The sequence below is a fragment of the Amblyomma americanum genome, chromosome 3, assembly GCF_052857255.1.
Source record: "Amblyomma americanum isolate KBUSLIRL-KWMA chromosome 3, ASM5285725v1, whole genome shotgun sequence".
Lineage (NCBI taxonomy): Eukaryota > Metazoa > Arthropoda > Arachnida > Ixodida > Ixodidae > Amblyomma > Amblyomma americanum.
The window spans coordinates 182,444,755-182,468,504 of record NC_135499.1 but is presented as its reverse complement, the minus strand read 5'-3'; the positions used below and the strand labels follow the sequence as shown (position 1 = coordinate 182,468,504).

General features: G+C 44.7%; 1 protein-coding gene across 10 annotated transcripts in view; it reads right to left on the bottom strand.

Moving 5' to 3' along the window:
• Positions 1-23,750, bottom strand: part of msn (serine/threonine-protein kinase msn) — a 53,146-nt gene that overhangs the window by 19,402 nt on the left and 9,994 nt on the right. For all 10 annotated transcript variants that reach the window (XM_077659084.1, XM_077659086.1, XM_077659085.1 and 7 more), the window contains exons 6-19: positions 23,702-23,750; positions 23,395-23,456; positions 23,203-23,293; positions 21,592-21,664; positions 21,110-21,167; positions 20,896-20,950; positions 20,383-20,579; positions 19,307-19,419; positions 16,710-16,930; positions 12,325-12,506; positions 9,505-9,728; positions 7,226-7,367; positions 6,309-6,803; positions 3,204-3,353 (exon numbers count right to left, since the gene is read on the bottom strand). In XM_077659084.1, coding sequence (XP_077515210.1) covers positions 3,204-3,353; positions 6,309-6,803; positions 7,226-7,367; positions 9,505-9,728; positions 12,325-12,506; positions 16,710-16,930; positions 19,307-19,419; positions 20,383-20,579; positions 20,896-20,950; positions 21,110-21,167; positions 21,592-21,664; positions 23,203-23,293; positions 23,395-23,456; positions 23,702-23,750 — 2,112 coding nt within the window. The remainder of the gene's footprint in view (positions 1-3,203; positions 3,354-6,308; positions 6,804-7,225; positions 7,368-9,504; positions 9,729-12,324; positions 12,507-16,709; positions 16,931-19,306; positions 19,420-20,382; positions 20,580-20,895; positions 20,951-21,109; positions 21,168-21,591; positions 21,665-23,202; positions 23,294-23,394; positions 23,457-23,701) is intronic.

Here is a 23,750-nt window from a genome sequence, read left to right as displayed (position 1 = left end):
AGCCTGTACACTAAGCCTCTCAGAAGGACGACTGATGCATTGCAGTCACACCTAGCTCTCTGTTACAGCAGTGGTGTACAAGTAGAACTGATGTCCTTTCAATTCTGCACTCACAATCTGCTCAGAAAATTTCTTGTGATGCTTTTTATACCATGTTCTGTTTGAATGTTTTTGTACTGCTCTCTCCTGCCTAAGGCCTTAAATAAAGGCTGGCAGTATCCGAAATAAGTAACAACCAGAAGTCCAGAATTGGCACTATTCTGTTTGGAAGGCAGGATTACATCAATTGCATATTTTAAACAGCCGCATGCAGGATGCGAACACCAGCTAAGATAACTGTGTGCTTGGGAAGCCATGGTATCTATTAAATAAGCACAGCAACAAAAAAGGAAAAGAAAATAAATAAATAAATAAAAAAAGGAGGGGCTAGATGAAGCATGCCTAGTGATTTGCAAATTACAACTGCTGAGCCTTGCACAGGAGCCGTGCAAGATGCCAGAGCAGCCAGTGCACAAAAAGAAAAAGCTAAAAGAGGAGGTGCCAATGTTTCTGTGCCTAAGTGGTTACATCACATGCAGCATGTATAGGAGTAATTCACTGCTCTAATCATCAGAAACAAGATGTGAGAAATTTTCGGAAGAGCCCAGACACATTGCCACAAAATATACAAAGTTATCTCCCCACAGGCATGGTCACTAAAACTGATGTTGAAGTTTGCTTCAGCCAGTTCCCCTACAGAAGGAAGCATGACCCAAGAGTTATGAGCATGCACCATGGTTTAGAACACTTCCCAATTATAAATAATGCATAAAACAGGTGTGTTTGTTGAACAACGCTATGCCATTGACAGTGAAATTGGAGGTAATGTGCTACAGCCATGCCTATGTAGCAGTGCACCTAAGGAAAACTGTAAAGTGAGCTGCTGACCCAGTTCTCAGACACAGAATTTTTTTACTTTTTTTGCAGTTCCATCATTCATCCCACAGTGCCAATATATTCACACAATCAGTTTGGTTGGTTCAGATGCACAGCACCTCATATCTGAAATTCTTGCGGATACCATTCACAGTAATCAGACCATCGCCATGGATAGTGAAGCTGCCACAGTGTTCGTACAACAAAACCTTATTAATTTAAAATCCAAACGGTTAACGCAACCATGAAAACAGAGTCCGAACAAAGGGAGCCCCTAGTGGAGCCGACTGTCCCCACCCACTGGTGCAGTGACTGGGCACATTGCACATCAGCGTGTTCACTTGTCGCACTGCTACACATATTCCATGCAAACTTGAATGGCAGATGCAATATGTGGAGCCTTACTGAGCCAAGTCCCCTCATCTTGGGTTGTCAAGAAGAAGCAGCAGTGTGCAGATGACACACAAGCACGAAGAGACCGTGAAAAAACGAAAATGGCAGTGCTCTTCAAAGTGAAGACCATGTGCTCACTGACAAAAATGCCTCATTATCCTGACCTTTTTTCATCATGATGCCGACAATAACTGGCATGCCACGTCTTATCTGAGTAGCATAGTGGAAAACAACTGCACATTGCCAGATTATAACGAAAGCCAGGGCAGGCAGCTCTGCCTTTCATCCTTTTCTTCTTAACTTTCGAACACCCATATGGTGGGCACACTGCATTTCCTGATTCAGTGTGCTTACTTTCCGATTTGGACTTTTCCTTATCAAGACTGCTTGTAGGCAACATGAACATGCTAACTAGGGTGCAGCTGTTGAATATCAAGCTTATAACAAGTCATCACTGAGATGTTGATGCCTGTGTACAGCAAGGCTGCACACACTCATCAAGACTCGAGTGATATGACTATGTTAGTCATCCTTTAAAATGATAAGCAATTCCTGGAAATTAAAGTGACTTGTTTCAGCTGAGTCTGTTTTTCCAGACTATCCAATCTCTCAGATACTGGTGGCAATTGAGTAATCTCCAGCCCCCAAGAGCAATTCGAAGTCAAATGTAGAAAAATAAAAATGAAAGAGGACAACCTGGTACGTGAAATTTTCTAGTGCGGTACTCATCCTGACCTTTCATGCACGTCTCTTCATTCCAAAGGACAGTAACAAGGCTACAAAAATTTGAAGACCTTGCAGGATGCTCCAAGAGTGATGTCTTCATGAAATACTTTTTCCTGACAAACAGGAGTGGACATCTTAAATGTACTTCATATAGCTTTCACTGATGAATCGTCTTCTCCATCTTCCCTCAGCTCGACCTCTACAAGCCTTACCCAGCTGACCATGGGCACAACCAGTGCTGTTGCTCAGTGCTCCATCTGGTCTTCTTTGCTCCTGCCTTCTTGTGTGCTCCTTACTTGACAGGTGTCGTACCAACAAGCCAGTGTTTTTGAACCACTGCCAAGCTTCTCTCAAATTGCTGCTATTTCACAGCTTACACCATGCCACAATTGTGCTCATGACTGAGCCTTGTTACAGCCCCACACCGCTAAGCCCAAATGTACTGCATGCTGGTTTCAATCCTGGTCACCGCTGCAGCCTCAACCTAAGCACCACATGCTCAAGAGACATGCTTCTCACATGTTTTAATGCCAACACTGCAGCCTGAGCTCAAAGGAGCAGAGACAGCTTCCCACAGCCAACAGAAGGTGCAGCCCTAAGTATGAAGGAAAACAAGGATCTACCCTTATCCCCAATCTCCACCCTGGTGGAAAAGCTAGCCAGCAGCAAATGAGCACCCACGCCAAAATGCCAGGTATATCCACTGTGCCCAAAGATGCGTTTTGGCTTAACAGAAACACTAGCTCGCATGAGCTCTCAGCTGAAAAATTATTTAGTTGCAATTGCAGCTAATGCAGAAAATGATTAATAAGTATCTTGAAACAGAATAAAGCATTCACTTACCCCACCCAAAAGTTTTCAACTCATCAATTCTTTGATTTTGATAGGCCATTACATCATTCCTACACATTATAAGACTGCCACTTCCGGTTTTAAAGCAAACAAATGTTACAAAGCACTATTAAGTTTACTTTGACTGGTCATGACACACAATTTCCCTAGGTTATAAAAGTGTCCTTTCAGAAATAATTCTAACACTAAGAATTGCAAGGTGGCATCAAAATTAACAGCAGGCTTCTAAAGGGCAGTGCCAGAGAAGCAAGCTAGGAATGAGTATGATACAATTACATGTGCACCACCAAAAGCAGGCTGTGTTATAAGTGTCTCACCTCTTCAGATGTGGTTTTGTCCTGCTGGCGCTGTTGGGCATTACGTGGCAATAAATCTGGGAGCTCACCACCACTTGACCGGGCACTGGAAAGGTTGCCCGACGAACTCTGGGACAGGTCAGACCGACCCAGCCGGTCTTCATGGTTGCCCTACAAAAGGCACATAGAAAGGACGGTTGCTTACATATTCGAATGCATGACGATTCATCCGACAACGCCTGTCATCATCTATTACAAATGCAAGCCAGCTTACAGGTTAAAGCATTAGAGCGTTTGAACATGAGGCAGCCCTATAAATCCCTACACCTCAAAAGTTGAGTGCAACATGCATGTCGTCGGTTCTGCAAGCCAAAATTCGATGCTCATGCCAACGAATTTCATTCCAGACTGCAAAGAGCAAAAGTGCCCCTCTGTGAAAGTTTCCAGGCATCATTCAATTCACACTTACTTCACTGCAGCAGTGGAACCAGTTCATGCGGCGGCGCACCATGCAGCAGTACGACCGACCTTTGTGAAACTCTGCTCCTAGAGGGAGCTTACGCAGGAACTCTAGCGAGCCTTTGCACTTGATGGCAATACGGTGCAGCTACGGTGCAGTGGTTTGCAGATGACTACCGTCCAAGTTTATCACTTTCGGAAGACATAAGAGACCGTTAAAACTCAGTCTCTACTGGTTCTACTGGTTCATTTGGAGCAGTGGAGTACCATATCAACTATAGAGCAACCAAATCCGCCACAGTGACTAAATACTGATCAGCTTGTGAAAAACACGCATCAGTAGAAGGCCCATCAGAAGTTTTCATACATGAACAGATGTATGGAAGTTTGGCCTGATACCTGCTTGCTACATTTTTGCAAGCAGTACTTAACCATGACTCGGAGCAGTCGCATCCCGCAATGAACTCCTGAGGTGTTCTGCATTTAGCCGAGCACTATGCCTTCATGTCTGAATACTGTTCACATGAAAAACCTGACTCTCCCTGCCCTTTCAGTCCTCAGAAGTCCACCCTTGGCGAGATAGTTGTTGAACCTTTCTTTTCCTCGTAATCATACTCCACCCTTTTCCAAATAGTTGTGCAATACAGCGTCAGCGTCAATGTAGTGGACGATTTTCAGCCATTTATGAGGTGGCTCAGGAAACATTCTTCAAAGTGCCTCGAAGGTCACATACGTTTTATCGTCAGTGGTGGTGGTTGTGATAATGCTGCTGCTTCAGCTACTTCAACCCCTATTTGGATTTAATTGGAGCAAGAGGTATAGCTACTCAAACTGACAACACCACATCAGAAATGTAAGCAATTCCTCAGGGTCCCTCGCCAATGCGACAAACTGCGCTAAAAACAGGCGAACTTGGCCTGACCAATCTTAAAATGATAGCACAGCACAGTTGTAGTTTCGGCGAAATCCACCTCAGCTCAGCAGGTCGAGAAGGCACCATGCCAACTCAATTCGGGCTGAGCAATTAAACATGCATTCTTTTGTCAAGGAGCAAGAAAGGCTGCTCCAGATCGACCAGTGGAACTCGCCACCATTGGTGCTTCCAAATACAGAAACTACGAGAAACTTGATTCCCACTAAAGCCCAAGTATGTGCTGCAATGCTTCAAAATTTTGCCTCCGTCTGCATATAATATTGCACAATTGTACAACACATTGATTTTACCCATCTGTGTAAGAACAGCTTTGGTTCCTTTGCCCATTAGATCCTAGATTTCAACTTTGCACAACCCGTTATATTAATAAAAAAACAAAAACATCTTGATCTTGTGCTGTAACTTTTGTAATGTGCTAAGTAAGCTGTTTGAGTGCACAAAAGTAGTAAATAACACAGCCTGCCCTTCACTGCTTGATCAGATGAAATTTGTACCGCAATGGACTTGCACCCTGAGAAATGTGTCTGCAAGAATGTCACTATCTGCACCTTCTCAACACTGCACTGCTGAACTATGCATAAATCAGACAAAGTATAACAGTCAGAATCAACATGAGAACACAAACTCTTATTATGAACTTAAGACAGTACAAAAGTGAAACAACTACATCTAAAAAAAAATAAGTAAAAGATGCAAGGCTCTTACTCGCTAAGATGAAACTGGCAAGCGCACACAGCACACTCAAGTCTCATTCTCATAAAACCAGCAGTGAAACGCTTGTTACAGGTCAGGTTAGAGACTGAGGAAGAGAGAAGTGCCACCCAGACCAGCTGATTGCAGAGGAACCATGCGAGAGAGAAAGTCTGACTCAGAGAAGAAGGAAGAGAAGTTACTGCAGAGAAGACCTTAGCAGGACAAGAAAGCGGTGTTAGTAACCAGGGAGAAAGCAGAATTAGACAGAAAAAAGAAAGCAGTGTTAGTAGGCAAGCACAGAGAAGGACACACAGCAGAAACAGGACCCTGGACATTTCACAAAAAAGATGTTGGCAAAAGCTTGATCGATGCCACAGGACAAAACCATGAGGATGCAAAAAGCACTGAAATGCAAGCTGTTGCATCACTTTGTAAAGGAGAAAAAAACCGGTAGGCATTTGTGATGATGTGCAGCAGTTCCAAGTAATCGCCAAATGCAACTTCACAGTTATTAATGGAACCCACTATGAGCTGCAAAAGCTTACAAAACATAGAGCCTGAAAGAAAAAAAAAAAAAAACCCCACTCGCAGCCAAAGCACACTTTTAGGAAGTGAAAGGCGCAGTTAGCATGTGCATGTAACCACAACTGTGCACCTTTAAATTTCAGGCTGCACACCTAGGCTACAGGAAAATTTTTTAATGGCTGCTTCATTCTGTAAACCTTGGAGGTTCAAAGCTTACTTTTCAACCAGCAAATTTTTTTCAGATCAACATGTGAACAAACTAGTTGCTAATGTTGAAATATTTTCTCAGTATGACAAAACAACCAATTACAGTAGATTCTAAAGTAAAAATGGGCACGATGTTTTATGTTGGTACCACTTAAGCATACCAGTAAGTTGAAGCCATAGCTTTTTTTTTACTCCTCCTGCACAGCTTGATCGTAAAAAATTGTAACTAGAAGGTATCGCAGGAATTGTAACTAGAAAGTATTGCAGGGCTATGGTACAGAGTTCTGTCCTTCCTTGACCTCACTGACCTTACTACTTGTCTCCTCTCGCAAAACTGCAGCATCACCGCTTGAGTTCGTGGTATCTCCTCCTTCACGGCGTAAAAGTCTCTCGGGGCTAGGAGTTCCACCAGACGAGTTGAGCGATGATCTGACTGGGGGAGACCCGGAGTGCTTCATGAGCCACTCGGCCACTGCTGCTGGATTGCGGTCAGCACGATCGGGGAGCTGCTGAGAGTGCTTTCGCTCCATGGGGCGACGTGCTTCCGGGCGACTGGCCACTTCAGATGCAGTTGTTGCCGATGCCGACGACTCCTTCCGACGTCCTTTGCTCTCCCGTGGCCGCTCCTTGGGTCGCAGTTGCTGCTGCTGGGAGTGACTGGAACGCCTGGGGTGTTCTTCTGACCGTCGGCTGCCAGCACTTGGTGCCGACGTGCTGCCAGCTGCAGGTGTTCTTCCATGGTCATTCTTTGCAGCTGATGATGAATGCCTTTGTTCATTGCTGCCACTGCTGTTGCTGGGTATCTGTAAGGTGGCGCCTGCCATTCAGCTTCTCTGCTAATGCATATGGCCATGACAGTGGAAGCCATAAGCTGTTAACAAAGCGCTCCACCAAAGCTTAAATGCACATGAATGAAATCCAGTACATTATTACGAATGTCTTCTATACAGGTGGTGCATTATGCAAAGACTGTGATTTACGGCCTTTCACTGCCTGGCACAATTTTTTCAGTGCAAGCATAAGAACGACAGATAGTTTATATCTTTGAAAATGGTGGCAAGGTGCTGCACATGAAACAATATCAGAGACAAGAAACTGAAGGGGTAAGTAATACCAGAGAACATGCAAGAACTTCCAGAGTTAGACACATGGTCATGACCCACACCCAGACCAGAAGGAGGGGTTGGGGGCAGAGGTCGCGACAAAGCAAGGAGAAACAGCCGACCCTGCGCATGACAAGTGTGGCATCGTTGCGGCCTTCTTCTTCGTCAGGTGTTGGAGGCAGGGGACGGTTGGGAGCCTGACACATGAGAGGGTCCTCAGACGCCAAGCAGCGCAGTGTCTCCTGGTTGTAGCCATCTGGAGGCCTGCGAAGGCCAAGTGCACGCACACACACAAAGCATTTGCAGAGCCATCAAAGGGAAATGCAACGAAAAAAGTACTCTCCACATGTAATCAAAACGTCACAAAGCTACGAGCTGCGACCTGCCTGCAGGACGTATGCAACGCCTGCAGGACGTACGCAACGCGAGTAGTGACGGGGAGGTTGTGCGCGGAAAATAAAGTGCTTTAGCAGCTTGTGCTTACGTTCACCCTGTACTTTCATAACGAAGGTAAGTTACGCTTGAAAGTAATGTTTTCGTTATATTTACAATTGCGGACCTGACAATCCTGATCTTGCACCCATTCATCTTTGCATTTAACACTCCGAAACATTTGCTTGAAAATTTTCCCCGCATAATTATCGCACCCCCAAACTTCGCGTTGATTTTCAGGGAAAAGAAGTGCGAGGATTACGCGAGTAAGTACGGTAAATACTCTCGAGCCCTGTTAATTTCGAAATACGGATAAGTCCTGTTGGCGCGGTCCCAGCCAACGTCCATGAAAGGCTATGACTTTGGACGGGCGCTACAAATTACGTGCGAAAAACTTTTTTTTTTTTCTTTGAAAGTGTCGTCTATTTTTCCCCCCATCAGTCAATAACAGAAGCATGCGGTCAGCTGCAATCATGATGCCGGCTTTTAGCATCGCCCGACGGTCAGCCACTGGCCGGAAGCGGCCAACGTGGGCTGTCAGCGTGGACCAATCAGGGCGCGACAGCGTCTGACTTCCGCCCGCTTCTACAACATGGCCGCGCCTGCCGAAGCAGCCTCTCGCTTCACCGCGAACTCGTCGTTGCCGCTACACCGTGCCTCCATATTTACGGCAAACAAAAGTCGCATGAAGCTTTCGCTTTGTCTGAAGATGCCTGCAGCACAAAATTTTAGCGATGAAACGCGCCTGATTTTCACAATGCTTCTGGATTTTCAAAGCTGCTAGGCTTAGCCACTGCGCGTCGGTTGACATCAGGAAGTGCAGGAGGTTCAAACTGGTTAACTATTTTGGTTCAGAAAGGGGTCACAAAGAATAATGCGTCCTCTTTGTCGTCATTCAATAAATAATAGCTTAATTGTAAATGCACAGCTGTTCTTTTCAGCATTTTACTAAGCATATGGAATCACGCCGTTTCTAAATCCTGGCGGCAGCAGTCTGGTGACAGCCGCCCGTTTTCCGTTGCGCCGCTCAAAATCCGCAGCGCAAGTTCGCTCCATGTGGGTCGCCCTAAAGGCAAACGTACTGAAAACGAGGCTTGCACAACCGGACAAGCGCTGGCACTCTGCAAAGTTCGCTTCTGCACCTTGCTAAAGCTAACAACAAACGGTAAACACACAACACCGTGATGTCATCGCTGCGCAACATCTTGGTGCACTGCCAAGAAACGCATTGTGGACCGTGACGGTGCAAAACGGAGGAAGTGTTGACTGACGCTTTTTTTTCTTTCAAATTGCTAGGCAAAAATCAGGGGTGGAAGGGTTCATTATGTGAGTGGGTTTGTTATGCGAGTAAATACGGTACATATACCGTAATGCAATTGGTTCTTGTCAGTTTTTTCAAGGCCATTCGATAATTCGTACATCGGATAATTTGAACTTTTTTCCCAGTCCCGTGAAGTTCGAATTAACGAGCTTTTACTGTATTTCTTTTCGAAATGCTGTTGGAGTAGGCTCAGCTCTTAACAGCACCGAACAGGTAAAAACTGGGCTGAACCAGGTGTAAAGACCATCTTGAAGGTTTTCTGTGCAGCCATATAACATCACATTCACATGGGCACTAACACTAGGCAAAAGGATAGGCAGGCTGCTTGGCCTTAATGTCATGGACCCAGTGAAGAATTCCATTTCTGGCCAGTCTCTGCAGGGGTAGTGATCCGGATGGCGTCGCTATAAATTCATCCAAAGTGAACATTGCTATCTGATCACATTATGAAATGATGTCATCTGAAGAGGTTCATGCCAAATAAACCCATTAGGATTCCACTGTGCTGCAGGTGGCCTTACTGTGGATGCACTATAACTTTATGGTCACCCACTCTCGAAAGGAAATTCTTTAAAAAAGCAACTAAATGAAGAAGAAAAAAGGAAAAACAGAGAAAATAGGGCTGGGAAGAAGGAATTCACCACATACAGAGGCCTAGGTGGGTCCGATGCCAAAAGAGTGCCATCGTTCTGGATAAGGCCGTCGTCCTCGTCGGAATCTGAGCCCACCAGCTCGGTGCCAGTGGGAGGTGGCCTGCTCGGTTGGGCACCGTTTATCCTCTGTGCTGGCACCAGGCGAGCACCATTTGAGCCCCGTGCACCAGCCCCACCCAAGGCAAGCTCATTCAGCTGCTGTGCCAACACCTCCAGCTCCTATGGAAGGAATAGAGACATGCACTTTCTAGCAAAGAACAGCAGCACATCCAGTGGCAAATCAACCCCGCTGGTGCCTTGACGGGCACCTTGAAATTCCAAGTCATGGTTCCTTTAAAGGGGCACTGGGAACAAGTAGAAGTTGGCTTGTGTCGGTAGAGTATCGCATTCTAATTGCAAAAAGGCCACTATTCCCGAAAACGGAGCTTTTATAAGCTAGAAAAGACCAACAGCGAAATACAGGCGCCGCCATCACTGCCGTCACTGGCAAATTTCTCAAGGAAAATGCTTGTGTTGACACAGATTTTCATGTGCGTATTCCCAGAGGGTATACACTATTCTGCCATTCACTTAAAAACAGCGGCAACCCATCCCCCTTTTGGTCAGGACATCACAAGTTTGAACCGACTGGCAGGAAGCTTTTAAACCCAATTTTCTTGATAAATGAGTCTTTTGCTGCTGATCTAACATCAGCATTGAAAGAGAGCAGACAATCAATTTTTACTAAGAACAAGAATAGGATGAGGTTGCCCTCACTGTCCCTTTAAGTAGTGAAGCATCCTTTCACAAAGCTACATATGAAAAGCTGGAGTGAAGAAATTACCGCCAGAATTAATACAAGGCTTTATTGAACCCACAGCCTTGACAGGCACCTTGAAATTCCATGTCAAGATTTAAGTAGTGAACAGTTTTTTGCAAGCTACATCTGAGAGCTGGAATGTAGGAGTTACCACGAGAATTAAGGCAATGCTTCACACAGCGTATTCCGCAATCAAACGCACGCCATAGTATGCAGCTCACAGTTAAACCGGTGAATTGTTCGAGCTTAAATTTCGTGCAGAAATGGCATTTGGTTGGCAGAATTGTTTTATACCAGACTTGTTTGGGGTATCTGCCTGAATCATTAAGAGAAAGTCGGATATTCGCATCGTCTGCGGCGACGACGAAACGAATCGGGTCGCTTTCTCAGCGATTGCACCGGTGGTGCCATCTACTTTGTTGGCCGTGGAAATTAGGCAAAGGAAGAGGGGGAGTGTTTTGGGGGACGTTTGACGATCCTGTACCACGAAAGTTTTCAAAGTTAGTGCAGTTTTGGCCAAACTAAGCTTTTTGTGATCACCGATGAAGCAGTTGCTGAAAAGTCGTCAAACATCCCGCAAAAGACCCCCATCCTTCGCTTAATCTCCACGGTCGACCAACGATTTGGCGCCACCGGTGCGATCGCTGATAGAGTGGCCCGTTTTGTTTAGTCGTTGCTGCAAACGATGCGAATATCTGACTTCTTATTGATTCAGGCAAGTACTCCAAAGGAATGTGGTATAAAACAATTCTGCCGACCAAATTCCATTTCTGTGCGAAATTTGAGCTAGAACAATTCACTGGTTAAACAGTGAGAAGCATTCTACGACGCTCATATAACTGAGGAACAGTCTGTATGTAACCCACGAGCTATCTATCTACACTGAGACCTATGAAACTGCCTGAAGATTACCTGCTTATCCTTTTACAACTCTATATTCATTGGTGGCCAAACAAAAAAATGTTACTTACAGAATCGAATGCACCATAGACAAGGTACTTCTTTTTAACATATGCTTAAATACAGTGAAACAATGACATTTCTGCTACAATGCAGTATTTACGACTCCCTGTCACTAACCATCCAGGGTAATACAATTATTTTCCATCATAACTTTTTTTTTAAATTTTTTGGAGTCGAATTCCGCTTCAATAAAGTTTTTCCAACTTCACGGGTATGCGCACCAAAAGTTGGCTGCGTGTTGTTTCTTTGTAATGGTTTATGGTCTTTGTAATGGTATGCAAGACATTTGTAAACATAAATCACTATGTGAAAATCGTCTGCAGCCGGTAAATAACTTATAGTTGAGTTTGTTCTCTCACAATGTTTCGGTTTCTAAGGCGAAATGGTGCCTATGATGTCAACTTGAACTTAGGTCACGCGAGGCATTAAAGAACTATTATAATTGCTGCTTGTTCATTTGTTACTACAGTATAATCCACTTATAACGATACCAGATATAACAACATATCGTTTATGATGATCAAATTCTTTAGATTTATCAATTCTCCCATTGCCCCTATGTAAAAATAAATCGTATATAACGATACAACGATTGGAGTCTGGCCGCCCGGATGGCGTTTACTACCAAAATTTGTCTGAAAGTTTGATAAAGAATAAGATACTTTGAAGAAAATGACAAAAAAACTCTGCGAACGGACTGCCGGTGGCTACATGCATGGGGGAACACATAAGTGAATCCTTTTTTTGTTTTGTTTCGCCGGTCCAGATATAATGAAAATCGGTTATAACAATCGGGTTTTCTGGTTTTCTCAATATCGTTATAAGTGGATTGCACTGTATTCCAGCTCTTGGGGCAGGCTGGCATAATAAATTTCGTGTCTGCACACCTTTAAGTGCCAGTTCAAAGCGTGCCTCAAACTTACAACTTCACTGCTTTAGTAGCAACATACATGAGTTGTGTGTACAGGCATGAAAGACTGGCTTTTAGAGCCAGCCTGTGGCTCTGGCAGAAGTGCAGAAACACAGCAGCACAGAAAATGGCCAGCTATTCACCTCTGGCCTGCGGTTTGGGCCCCTGCTGTTGGGTGGAGGTGGCAGGGGTTGCTGCTGCTGCTGGTGTGATGAACCTCCGCGGGCACCAGCCTGGTGGTTACGTGGTGGTGTGGCTGGTTTGCGCTCCTCCTCCACAGGGATTGGGGGCAACGGTTTGCTGGGAGGTGGTGGATCTGGCACCACTGCAACACAATGCCCCATCAGGAGACTGGCACAATACCGGACACAGAATTCTTTTAGCCTTTTCCTTTTGACACTCTGTAGGTTTGCAACAGCATATTTCTTCCTGCGCTTAAGGGACACGGCTTACAGTGCAAACTTATTTTTAATGAATTTAGAGGAAAATTTATTGCATGTTAGTAATGTTCCCAAAACTAAGTACAGTAGGATCCTGATGATATGATCACAGTTGATAAGAATTTGCAATATTCCCTGTTCCGAGTGCATTAAGCATAAATGCGTAGGATATGTTACAAAATTTCTCCTGTGCCACTACGAACAACACGAATGTGTAAGCTGTGACCACACCCTCAAGCACTAAGCACTGCCTGCAAATCACCGATGCTGCCATCAGTAATTGCGCAGTACACACTGGGAGCAGCATAGTACACACCGTCGACGTCACGAGTGAGCAGTGGCACAGCCTGTACCTTCCCCTGACGTTGCGATCGCCAGTTGTGTGGTAAGCATCATGTGTAGTGAAAAAAGGTGCACGACCGTGAATACATAAATCCCGTCAGCCATAAAGAGATCCGCGTGAATAATTTCCTGTGCTTCTGCATACGGACTCTGTTCATTTGGGCAGCACGGATTTCGGATGATACAAATGTTTTTCACAACCCCGTGACGTTCGTAGCATCGAGATTCTACTGTACACAAGATTTAAGCATTATATAACTCAAACTTTTTGTTCTGCAAATTTGTTCTCTTCTTCACCCTGTGGAATTCGACAAAATGTCATGACTTACAAGGAAATCTGTAGCTATGTCCAATAATCCTTTTGTTGTTGACACTCCGTCCGTGCACTGTTTCTGCCGTTTTATCAGTATGTAGGGGTGTACCCTTCTGTCAAGCCAGCCATAGGATTTTTGGGTACACTCCTAACGTCCTCGATATTGAAATAAAGGTATTTGTATTTGTATATGGCAGAAAACTGGTTAAACCTTCACTAGATTTCTGAATGTACGCTAAATGTCAAGACAATCTGAAGATTTTTTTGGGCACCTAAATTTTTAGTCGTCACTTTTTGCGGTACAGTTGCTGTAGACATGCAGGCTGTGTACAAAATATAATACCAAATCAAGATTGTCATTGCAATTGGTGTGGTTCTGGGAATGCAACAAAACAAACAGTCATGAAAAAAACCAGTTTCACAAGGTGAGCAACAGCCAGAAAAGCAGTATTGAGAAAAAGGCACTCAAAGTTAAATGCCGTGTTTACTTCTCCAGAGGGCACCCAGGTAGAGCCCTTGGTGTCGTTTTGAATGCAGCATTGCTTGGCTATCCGTCTTTTATCCTGGTGCCCTTTTGATGACTCCTCTCTCCAAATGGCACACACTTGAACGCTTCACCTACCTGTAGTAGATTGCTGCGCTTTAGCAACAGCGCCCAAACTGTTTGCCTGCGCTCCATGACATCCACCGCGTGGTTTCCATTTGTGATAAGCCACTTACTGCACATACACTACGATCGGAGCCTGAAGTTTTTAGATAAGCGTCCATTCACTCGCAGCAGCCTTCAGAGAGGTCTTCCCACCATACTTGGCCACTGGCGGCTCTCGCTTTCGCTGTAACAATGCGTTGTTTCGTCATTCTTTTCAAAACAGTGTCTGTCGCCGAAGTTCGAATCTAAAATAATCTAACGTGAGATGAGCAAACGTAGTTAGCGGAGCACACAAGAGTAGACACTGTGCCACCTGCTCCCATGCAAACTACACCAGTTGCTAGGGGCAACGGTTGAGGAGACCATTGCTGACATCAAGCACTCACATGGCATGACATAGAAACTTTTGCCTTTTGTGTGTTTGCTTCTGCGTCTGGAATCAAGCTGAGGCGCCCGGTCTGAGAATGATGAAACCAGCTATCCGTCGAGAAATGGTGCCACAAATACAAGGGGTTCAGAAAATGCAGACTTATCAACCATTTCACGATACAGAGCACCACAAGGCTTGATAGAACAATATTTTTGGAGTACTTCTTGGTAGTTTTCAGCAATGAAACTTTGGGACAGCATAAAAAAAAAAGTCGTATGAGCAGATACTTTGATTTTTAGAAAACCAAATTTTTTTGCCATTTGGAAGCCATGTCCATCCTAAAAGCCGGCTTAAAGCGGAACCTTGGTTGTTGCAAAGGAAGATAGCAAGAGTGTCAGAATCAGTATGCTGGCACAGTGTCATGTCGAGTGGTTGCTGCACGCTGCAAATCATTCTAATATTTAATCGCATCCATTGGTGGAGAAATGAAGATACTTCAACGAAGACAAAAACTAAATTTTCAATTTCCATGAGTAGTTGGATGGAAATACAGTTGAGCCCAGATATATCGAATAATTGCTTATATCGAACAGTCACAACAGCCCCTTGAAATCCACATAAAAGTACAGTGGGACCCCATTCATACGTTTTTCACCGGACCGGGGGAAAAAAACGTTAACAGCCAGGAAAACGCAACAGTGAGGAAAGCTCCGAAAATGAATGAAAAAGTGCAGTTTCAACTATAGACAATTTATTTCCACAGAGTGCGCTTAGAACTTTAAAAAGTCCAGAATGGTGGCTTGCCGTTTTTGCCACGAGCTTGCATTGCTTTCGGGCCGAAGAGCGCGGCATTTCCCTCTATCTCGGCACGCTTCGAGACGATGCTGTTAAGCGTCAAGGGTGGGAGACCAAGGTCCTTGGCAATGTCAACTCTCTTCCGCGCTGCCTGCCTGTCGACTGCGTTTAATGCATCCAGCTTTTCCTCAAGGGAAAGCGCCTTCCGCTTGCGCGACGCCTTCTAAGCACTAGTTCGACGTTCACGAGGCTTAATGCACAATGACGATAGCATGATAGAAGAGGAGTCGACCCGTTCAACAACCATGCGGCGACCGTAAAAGTGAGAGCATTTTTCACGAACCGCCACCTAGTGGCGGCCTCTCGAACTGGCGTGCGGCTTCTTGCAGCCAGTTCCATAGCCAAGCCCGGCCAAAACTCGCCAAAAGTCAAAATGGCGGTTGCAGCGCGTTGCCTACTTCAGCCCAGGCGTGTTAGGGGTGCGAAGCTGCGACGTATCATGCGGGAATGTTTTCACAGCTACTACGTAACAACGGGGTTCCTTATACATTGGATCCTATGCAAGCTATGCCGGGACTGGATGAAAACGACGTAGCAGACGGGAAAACGCAGCAGTGAGGAACGTAACAGCGGGGTTCTACTGTATACCGCTACAGTCCATGTTTATCAAGCTTGTGTTCAGCAGAATGTTCAATATATCGAACAGTGCTCCCCGAACACATTTCTCAAGCAGAGATAGGACCCTGGGCACCCCGTGGCAGTGCTAGCGCTGTGAAACAGTGTGACGAGGTGGATGTCAGGAGTGCCTCAGGGTGACCTTCGGTCTCCTGTAAATTTTTCCCTCCACATCGCAGCAATGTGGTGAAGCAAACCTATCTAAAGCCTAGCAGCAGGCCTCGCCTGGAGTGCTTCGCCAGCTCTACTGCAGAAGGAGTTGTTGAAACCAACTGTACCTTAATTTTAACAAGATTATTCTCATGTGTACTGACAATAGGATTAAACGTCTAATGATAGGCAGTTGGCAGTTCCAAAGCACAGGAGCTTAAATGCGAAGTAGGTTGGGTGCGGTGTGCCGCCAGCACGCCGGTGGATGGCACATCGCTGCAAGAAGTTCACCGCAAGTGTTGGCATAATGTATTTTTGCTTTTGCTTCCAGGTTACATATAAGCTTACCTAATGCCATTTTTTTATATATCGAATTATTGATACATCAAACTATTTGAGGATCTCCTTTGAATTCGATATATCTGGGTCTGACTATGTTTCTCACATCATATTTGCATTTCGTTACAGGACATTACCTGTAATGAAGTCTGATTGTGTTTGCTTGGCTTGCATGCCGCTATTTTCATGCTTTCACTAACTTAAGCAAGTTGAACATCTGAGAAGATAAGCACAGCAGTTGGCTTCTAGATAACATTACAGACAGCAAAATGGTAACAAGTGTTTTTGTAGCCACCCCTCACAACAATACTAGCTACTGTCAAGTAGAATGCTGGTTGTCTTCTGGCTTCTGTTGGCCACAGGAATATTAGCATGAAAAATGCAGCCGGTACAAAACTGATGCAATCATGGCATGGTTCTGATATTAACAAAAAGGTGAGACACATGTCACTCACCAATAACTCTCTGTGGTGGCACAGGTGGTGGCCTGGCAGGGAGCTCAGGTGGCTTGCTTGGTGGTGGCGGCTGCTGCTGCTGTTGTTGGGGGGTAGCGGTTAGGGTGCCGTCCCGAGCCTGCAGCTGCTGGAAGTTGCGCTTCAGGGTCAGGTCGCGCTGTGCTGGCTCAACAGAGCCTGGCTCGCCGGCTGTACCGTCCTCATCCTCGCCCTCACTGCCACTGCAGAAAGGAAAAAAAAAGAGCCCAGATGCAGAGCTGGCCATGTTAGCACAAGATTTTACATGGCCACGAGTCACTACCGTGCCACAAGAAAACCCAGGGCAGCAATCTGGCCCTCTCTGGCACTGTACACCATCAAAGGTACTTTGAGTAGCTAAAAGTCATTTGCATGCTGGTGACGTCCGGCGAGTGGAGGGCACTTTGTCATATCTCTCAGGCCACTAACCTTCAACATTGGGCACTTTATTATTTATAAGGGAAAACAAGGGTCTTAGTGGTTTTTTTTTTGTCATTTTCGGATCAAATGCTAGGAAACTCTTCAGTCTTATTCAATTTTCTGAGCTTATTTGAAATATGTTACCAGTTTTTCACTTTTGCAGTTCTCAATATACAGCAGAGGTCTGCTGTTGCGTTTTTCATAGGACCTCAGAAAAAAAATATTAGGGAAACATGAGAGCCAGGAAGCGCACATGAAAAAAAACGTGCACCGTTGTCTGCTTTTTTAAAGTTTTAATTCTACTAAGGAGAACATGCTTCTCTCGCATTTGCAAGGCTTTGTGGCTCATGTGATTGTTCGCATCCACAGAAACTGAGATGCCCTGCAATGGCTCTTCGTCTGCTTGAGCGGCGTGCTACTGCACCATATCCACGTGGCCGCTTTAATCCTACACAACCCTCGCCTATTCGAACCTAGAAATTTCATTTTTAAGCTGCAGGTGTCAGGGCCGCTTTGGCCCTGTCACTGTTCCGCACGCATTAAATGTAAGCTGTCAAAATGCTGGCAAGGGGTGAAACACTACCATGAAGTGACACTCGCGATGTAGTATGCAGAAAAGCTGTTACAGTTTCCTTGTAACAGCAGAGTTTATATTGCATGGGTTTCTATGGCAGCTTGGACGGGACTGGCTCAAAGAAACGTAGCAGCCAGGAAAAGAGCACCCGGAACCATAACAACATTTACAATCCTCCGCTTGCAAAGAAAACGGAGCAAAAAAGAAACTCTCATCAGAACATGTGGCTAGATATTTTGAAGTACAAGGAATCTAATACAGATGTACTTTTCAGATTAAGCCAATATTAGTAGGCTTGCAACATGGCAAGGTTGTGTCGATAGAACTAGTTAACGAGCGGTCTAAATTAGAGTGCACATAATAATTTGCAAGCAATAATTGAGAAATCTGCTCCCAGCATTACATGCTTTAATCATTTAGCAGCATGCGGCAACAAAAATTTTTGCTCGGCGAATTACTCCTGTAGTAAAGTGTTGAAAATAAGCTCCTATTTTGCACCTGCTGCCACCCCTACATGTGCACCTTCATTGGTGCCATTTGTCCAGAGCGTCTTTGCCTAATGCACACAGTTTTGACGCTAGCCCACTTGTGAGTTGAGCAGTAGGACTATGGGTTACTCCAACGCTTGGGGATCAGTCAGCACCTTGCTTAATAAAGCAGTCAGGCTACAATAATGCAGGCAAGTGCTAAAGAAGTTTTCAATTTTAAATTTCACACTTCCCTTTCTTTCCAAAACAGCTGACAGTTATGTCTGAATTCCACTGCCCCAAAATAGCTCGAGTTCTTTCGAGGAACATCGATGGAGGTGAAATGCAAAGCTACTTGTGTGCAGACCCCCAATGCAACTGAGAACAACATCTGCTGTGTCCGTTCCTCCACCCCTTGTCAGTTTGCACTGTTTCCATAAGATGTGATAACAAGTAGCTCAACTATATGTATGACTTAATCCAAGCCTGCCACTGCTGCAATGCCTCTGTCTGAGTGTAGCTTTGGTATGCAAAAATCCATTGTAACTTGTTCTGTTCCAAATGAGAGCCACAGTTTGTCTAATGAAAACCTTCATGTGCTGACTACGCATGAAAACCTGCGAGTGGCTCCAAGTTATAAAAAGTGCACTTAGACTGCAGTGGCACCCCAACTGCACCAAATAGCTGTTCTTGGCATGTGGACAAGCAACAGTTGAGGTCAAGGACATCAGGCTGGTGATGCAGCGCCAGGCGAAACTTTGGCCCTCCTACACTCTGGAGGCTTTGACGTGCCTCAGTGCTACCGTCAAACCCAGATATAATGAACTCTGATATAGTGGATTACGCTTCCTATCGAACACTTAGAAGTAGCTTTAGCATTATGTATGCAAAATGTATTTTTTATAACGAACTACACACTGGATACATCAAACGCCGAGCGCCCGCGAATGGTTAGCAAACACTTGCAATTGGTCAACAAACTCCCACCAACGTGCTGCTATGCCAGCTCCGGGTAGCCTCTGTGCAACCACGCTGCCCGGTCAGCGTGGTCAGCGTGTGTCCTACATCGGAGTGTAAACATGCCTTTAGGCTGCCATTAGTAACATGACGCAACTAACCTGTAGCGATAATCGTCTGGTCCGCCTGGCACCTCCCTCGGGCCTCCTGCTCCAGAGGCTGAGCGCTTGTGCTTGCGACACCGGTCCATGTGGTCCTTGAGCTGGATGCGTACCTGCACCAAGGGGGGAAATGGCAACACTTGCAAAGGGGCACCCCTAAGGGCTCAACTCAGGGCAAAGATGATAACATACTGAATGTCCCATACATACAATGCAAACGTCAATGCTACTTTATGCTCCACTGGCATTGATGAGAAACTGGCAAATTTGAAGAGCTAACCTTTCTTGATCCTTGATACCTTGTCTGGATTACAGAAAAGAACTCGCTGCAAAATGTCTTGTTGCACACAGAGCAGTGTACCAGACTGCACAGGCAGTAGCGCTGATTTGATTTTTAACTCGGGAGCTATGACAGTATGACATTTCAAAGCCTACAAAAGCAGAATTTCAGTTTGCAGAGTTCAGGCGCTTGCAACTCTTCTCTCAACACGACAGCCCAAGCTCTGCAGTGCTCTCTTTAATTCAAGGCTGGCACCACCAGAACGGTGAGTTGGTTTGCAGACAGTGGACGTCGTCATACACACCTAGCAACAGCCATAACAAAAGCTCTCAGCAAGCATGCCATACTCTGTTCACCTGAAACAGTAGGTGTGTAATCCTGCTTCCCTAGCTATGGTTCAATTGCTACTGCAACCCCGGGATCCATTATAGAAGACTGGTCTCTGCAAAAGGCATACTGCAGTTGGGCAAATTTTTGTTGTCCTACTGCCATATCTGCAGTGCCAGTAGTTTCCAAGTGTCCTCAGCTCTGACTGTGCTGCCATCTTCATTTGCCTTTCACTCTGCAAACAGTTCCCTTTTCATGCAGAAAAGTGGCTAGATTATCCAAAGGATGACTTATCAGCCTAATCACCTTTTCAAATAGAAAAAATACTGCTGGAATTTCCAAAGCATAAACCACCAGCGTAGTCTGACTTGCTCTTCTAGCCTTAGTGTCAGTTCAAACAAGGACAGAGAATTTCCCCACTGGCACATCTCTAATATAACTGGAGTGTCCATGCCATTATGGCACACACCTGTCTCTCAGTTGGCTGGTCCTTGATGAAGGGGTGCTTGAGCAGCTGTTCAGTGTAGGGCCTCTGCTGGTAGTCTTTCACCAACACTGTCTCTATGAAGCTGTGAAACTTTTTTGCCCACTTGCGAGATTTTAGCCGAGGCGGTGGGTTCCGGGGAATCAGGAACAGGGCCCGCATAGGGTGCATGTCACACAGAGCTGTACAAAAATAGAGAGAGAGAGAGAAGCCACAGTAATAATGCACCCAGTATACACAAAAAAGGCCAGAGGTATTCTGAAAGGAATAAACAGGCTTTGAACATTCATACTTGAAAGAAAGCATTCAGTTCAGTTCTGAAATGCAGATCACACTGCAAAACTACTCACAAATCAAATTCACTAACATTATCAAATATAATCCCAACAGTTGCATTTCAGAACCCTGGGCACAATGAAGTGATCCCAAGTTCACTATGAAGGCACAGTAGGCTGTTTGGCTAACATCAAACGATCAGGATAAAAGTTGTAAACTTACGTGGCTGTGACTCTGCCATTTCCAGTGCAGTGATTCCAAGGGACCACAGATCACTCTGTATGGGGACATGATGATTAAGCAAAGAAGCTGTTACACAGGCTAGCAGAGACTGCCACGAGAATGTGAGCCTTAACATGGTCCGTGCAAACAAATGTGTGTTACATTATGCCTACAGTTGCAGTGTGATACTTCAGAATAGCTAATCCATACCCACCCTGTTGTCATAAGTGGCATCTGGATTCTCATCGCACGCAATCACTTCAGGGGCCATCCTGGTTAGAGAAAGAAAAGAAAATTGCAAGAACAATGCTTAGAAAGGCATATTTGTCCTTTGTTCACAAGCGTTCAGACTGATTAACATCTCAACTAAGACAAATATTACAGAACCCTTGCTGGCACATGCAAGTAACATAGCATTAAAGGTTATTTGGCTTTTACTTCAACAGGGAGTGAAGGTTTAAGTTTTTTAAATAAAGAAAATTCAAGCACAGTATATAGGCCCTATCATCCTTTCACATACGTACAATGCAACAATATGAGCACTAGTCTTTAGTATCGATACAGCTCACTGCCGCAAAGTAAACATCGCACAAAATGGTCACTCACATGTGTACAGAAAATTATAACATAAAGCACTGGTCTGTAAGGAGATACGTAGAGGAAAGTCAATAAATAAACAACCCTTCAGAAGCTCACCAGTATGGAGTTCCAATGAATGTGTTACGCCGTCCTATTGTACGATCCAATTGAGCACTCACTCCAAAGTCCACTGCAGAGAATAGCAACTCGGTCAGCACATCCACCAACAATGCTGTAAGCACAGACCGAAAACTACAAGCTGAATTTTCAGGAAAGCTGCCGCAACGAGACTTTAATAATAATGCAACAAAAGCAATAAAAAGTAGATTGGTGCAACTTGAAACAGTTCGTTGGTACTGTTCTAGAGAGGCTGTAATGCTCCATGGTGCCCAATTTTTGAATACCAAGAAGGCAACACAAGTGCAGTAAAGAAACTTGAGGAGAGGATTTTCTCTCTTGTAGTAGTTATTCCATTACAGCCGCAGAGCTACGGTCAAGCAGGTTTTGAAGAGCAATTGCTGTGATTTTGCTATATTCGTGTTATTACACCATGTCATTCACTTCCATGAAGACCAATTAGTATAACATGCATCAGACAGTGCCAACAAGCTGCACAATAACCAAATGCCAATCCTTCCAGTGATCCTACATGTCAGATACATATGCTACCTTACCAACATGTTTCATTGAACACCAGAAATAAAACTGTGGCAAAAAAAAAAACCACAAAAAATATTACTACTCCTGCCTAAAAGACAACAGGAGCTCGGCAATGTTGTAGCTGATTTCACTTACCCAAGTCATCACAACACAGATCTGCTGATTTATTTTGTGCACAATCAGACACCTTCAATTGCCAATAAAATAACAGCAGCAATAAATTTCGACACACGGTTTAGAGCTGGCTGTCCCTGGCATGTTCTCAAGGTGTTCTCAAGATCATACTGGCAATAATTTTTCCTGTTCCCATTTTAAAAAAAGCATTATTACATACTGCCTAGCCCATTCCTATATTGCTACACAGGGAGTTTGCATTTCCCTTTCTTTAAATTTCTGCCAACTACTCACACTTTGCCTTCGACACCATGTCCACAAACATGCAGTGCCATTCAGTAAACTAAGCCTTCTGCTACAACAATCAGTGGGTTACCCCAGGTAGTGCATTACAAGCGTGGCTGCCCCATGTTCAGCTGCACTTTCGGTGATGTCCAAATATATAAAGATATTTAGGAGGCAGTCAGGCAGCCACAAAAAGCTGGACTCTACTCAGCTTTCCACTATAAGCTGCTGCACGTGGTTTACACCACATCAGCAAAAGCTAGATTAAAGGTGTGAAAAACCTATGTTACAGTTGGACTGCAAAGGTCCTGTTCTGAAATAAGCAAGCTGTCGTTGAAATGCCAAGCTGAAAAACGGGCTTAATTGCATGGGACTGCACCTGGCACAGAAAAATGGCAGTACCTTTTGTAAACTGCCTGCGCTTGCCTGAGTAGTGGGATGCACTAACTACGAACAGAGCCAAACAACACAGTGCAAGAACTTTATCTTTTTTATTTTACAAGAATAACAACAATGAACATTCTTGCACTACCCGTTAGATAAGTCTTCAGCAAAGCATTCAGCAATGTATCTAAGTTTGGTATAATCTATTACCGCAAGAAAAATTTTTCCCACCAAGGTCAACCAGCACCAAAACAACTCAATTTAGACACCCGAAATAAGACTCACCAAGTTTCACTTCAGCATTGTCGGTGAGCAAAACATTCTGCCCCTTGATGTCTCGGTGTATTATCTTGTTTGCATGCAAATGGCTTAGACCCTGCATGCAAGGAGTGGAAGAGAGGAAGACGACGACTTGGCACCGCAATACTAGCACTCCTACACCCAAAATGGCTCATGACAAGACAAGACATCACCTACCCTGAGGATCTCTCGACATATGTACGCAATCCACTCTTCCTTCAGTGACTGGCCTTTGGTTGCTGCAAATAGAATTCCAATTATAGTGATGATGTGCACACTTAGCATACAACAGCTGCTTAAAACAAGTTTTTACTGAGATCACCACTCAACAAAGTGAACACTGCTGCTTGATGAGAGAGTCAATGATTCTGGCGCCTTCTTGAGCTAAACGCAAAGTGCAGACCAAAAGTGAAGTTGGCCGAACAAGTGTCTTAGTTTGCTCCTTGCTGGCATGCTTAATATCTAACCAATTAAATGTACTTACACTTGACCAGATCTGTGACTGAACCAGCACCGCAGTACTCCATGACCAA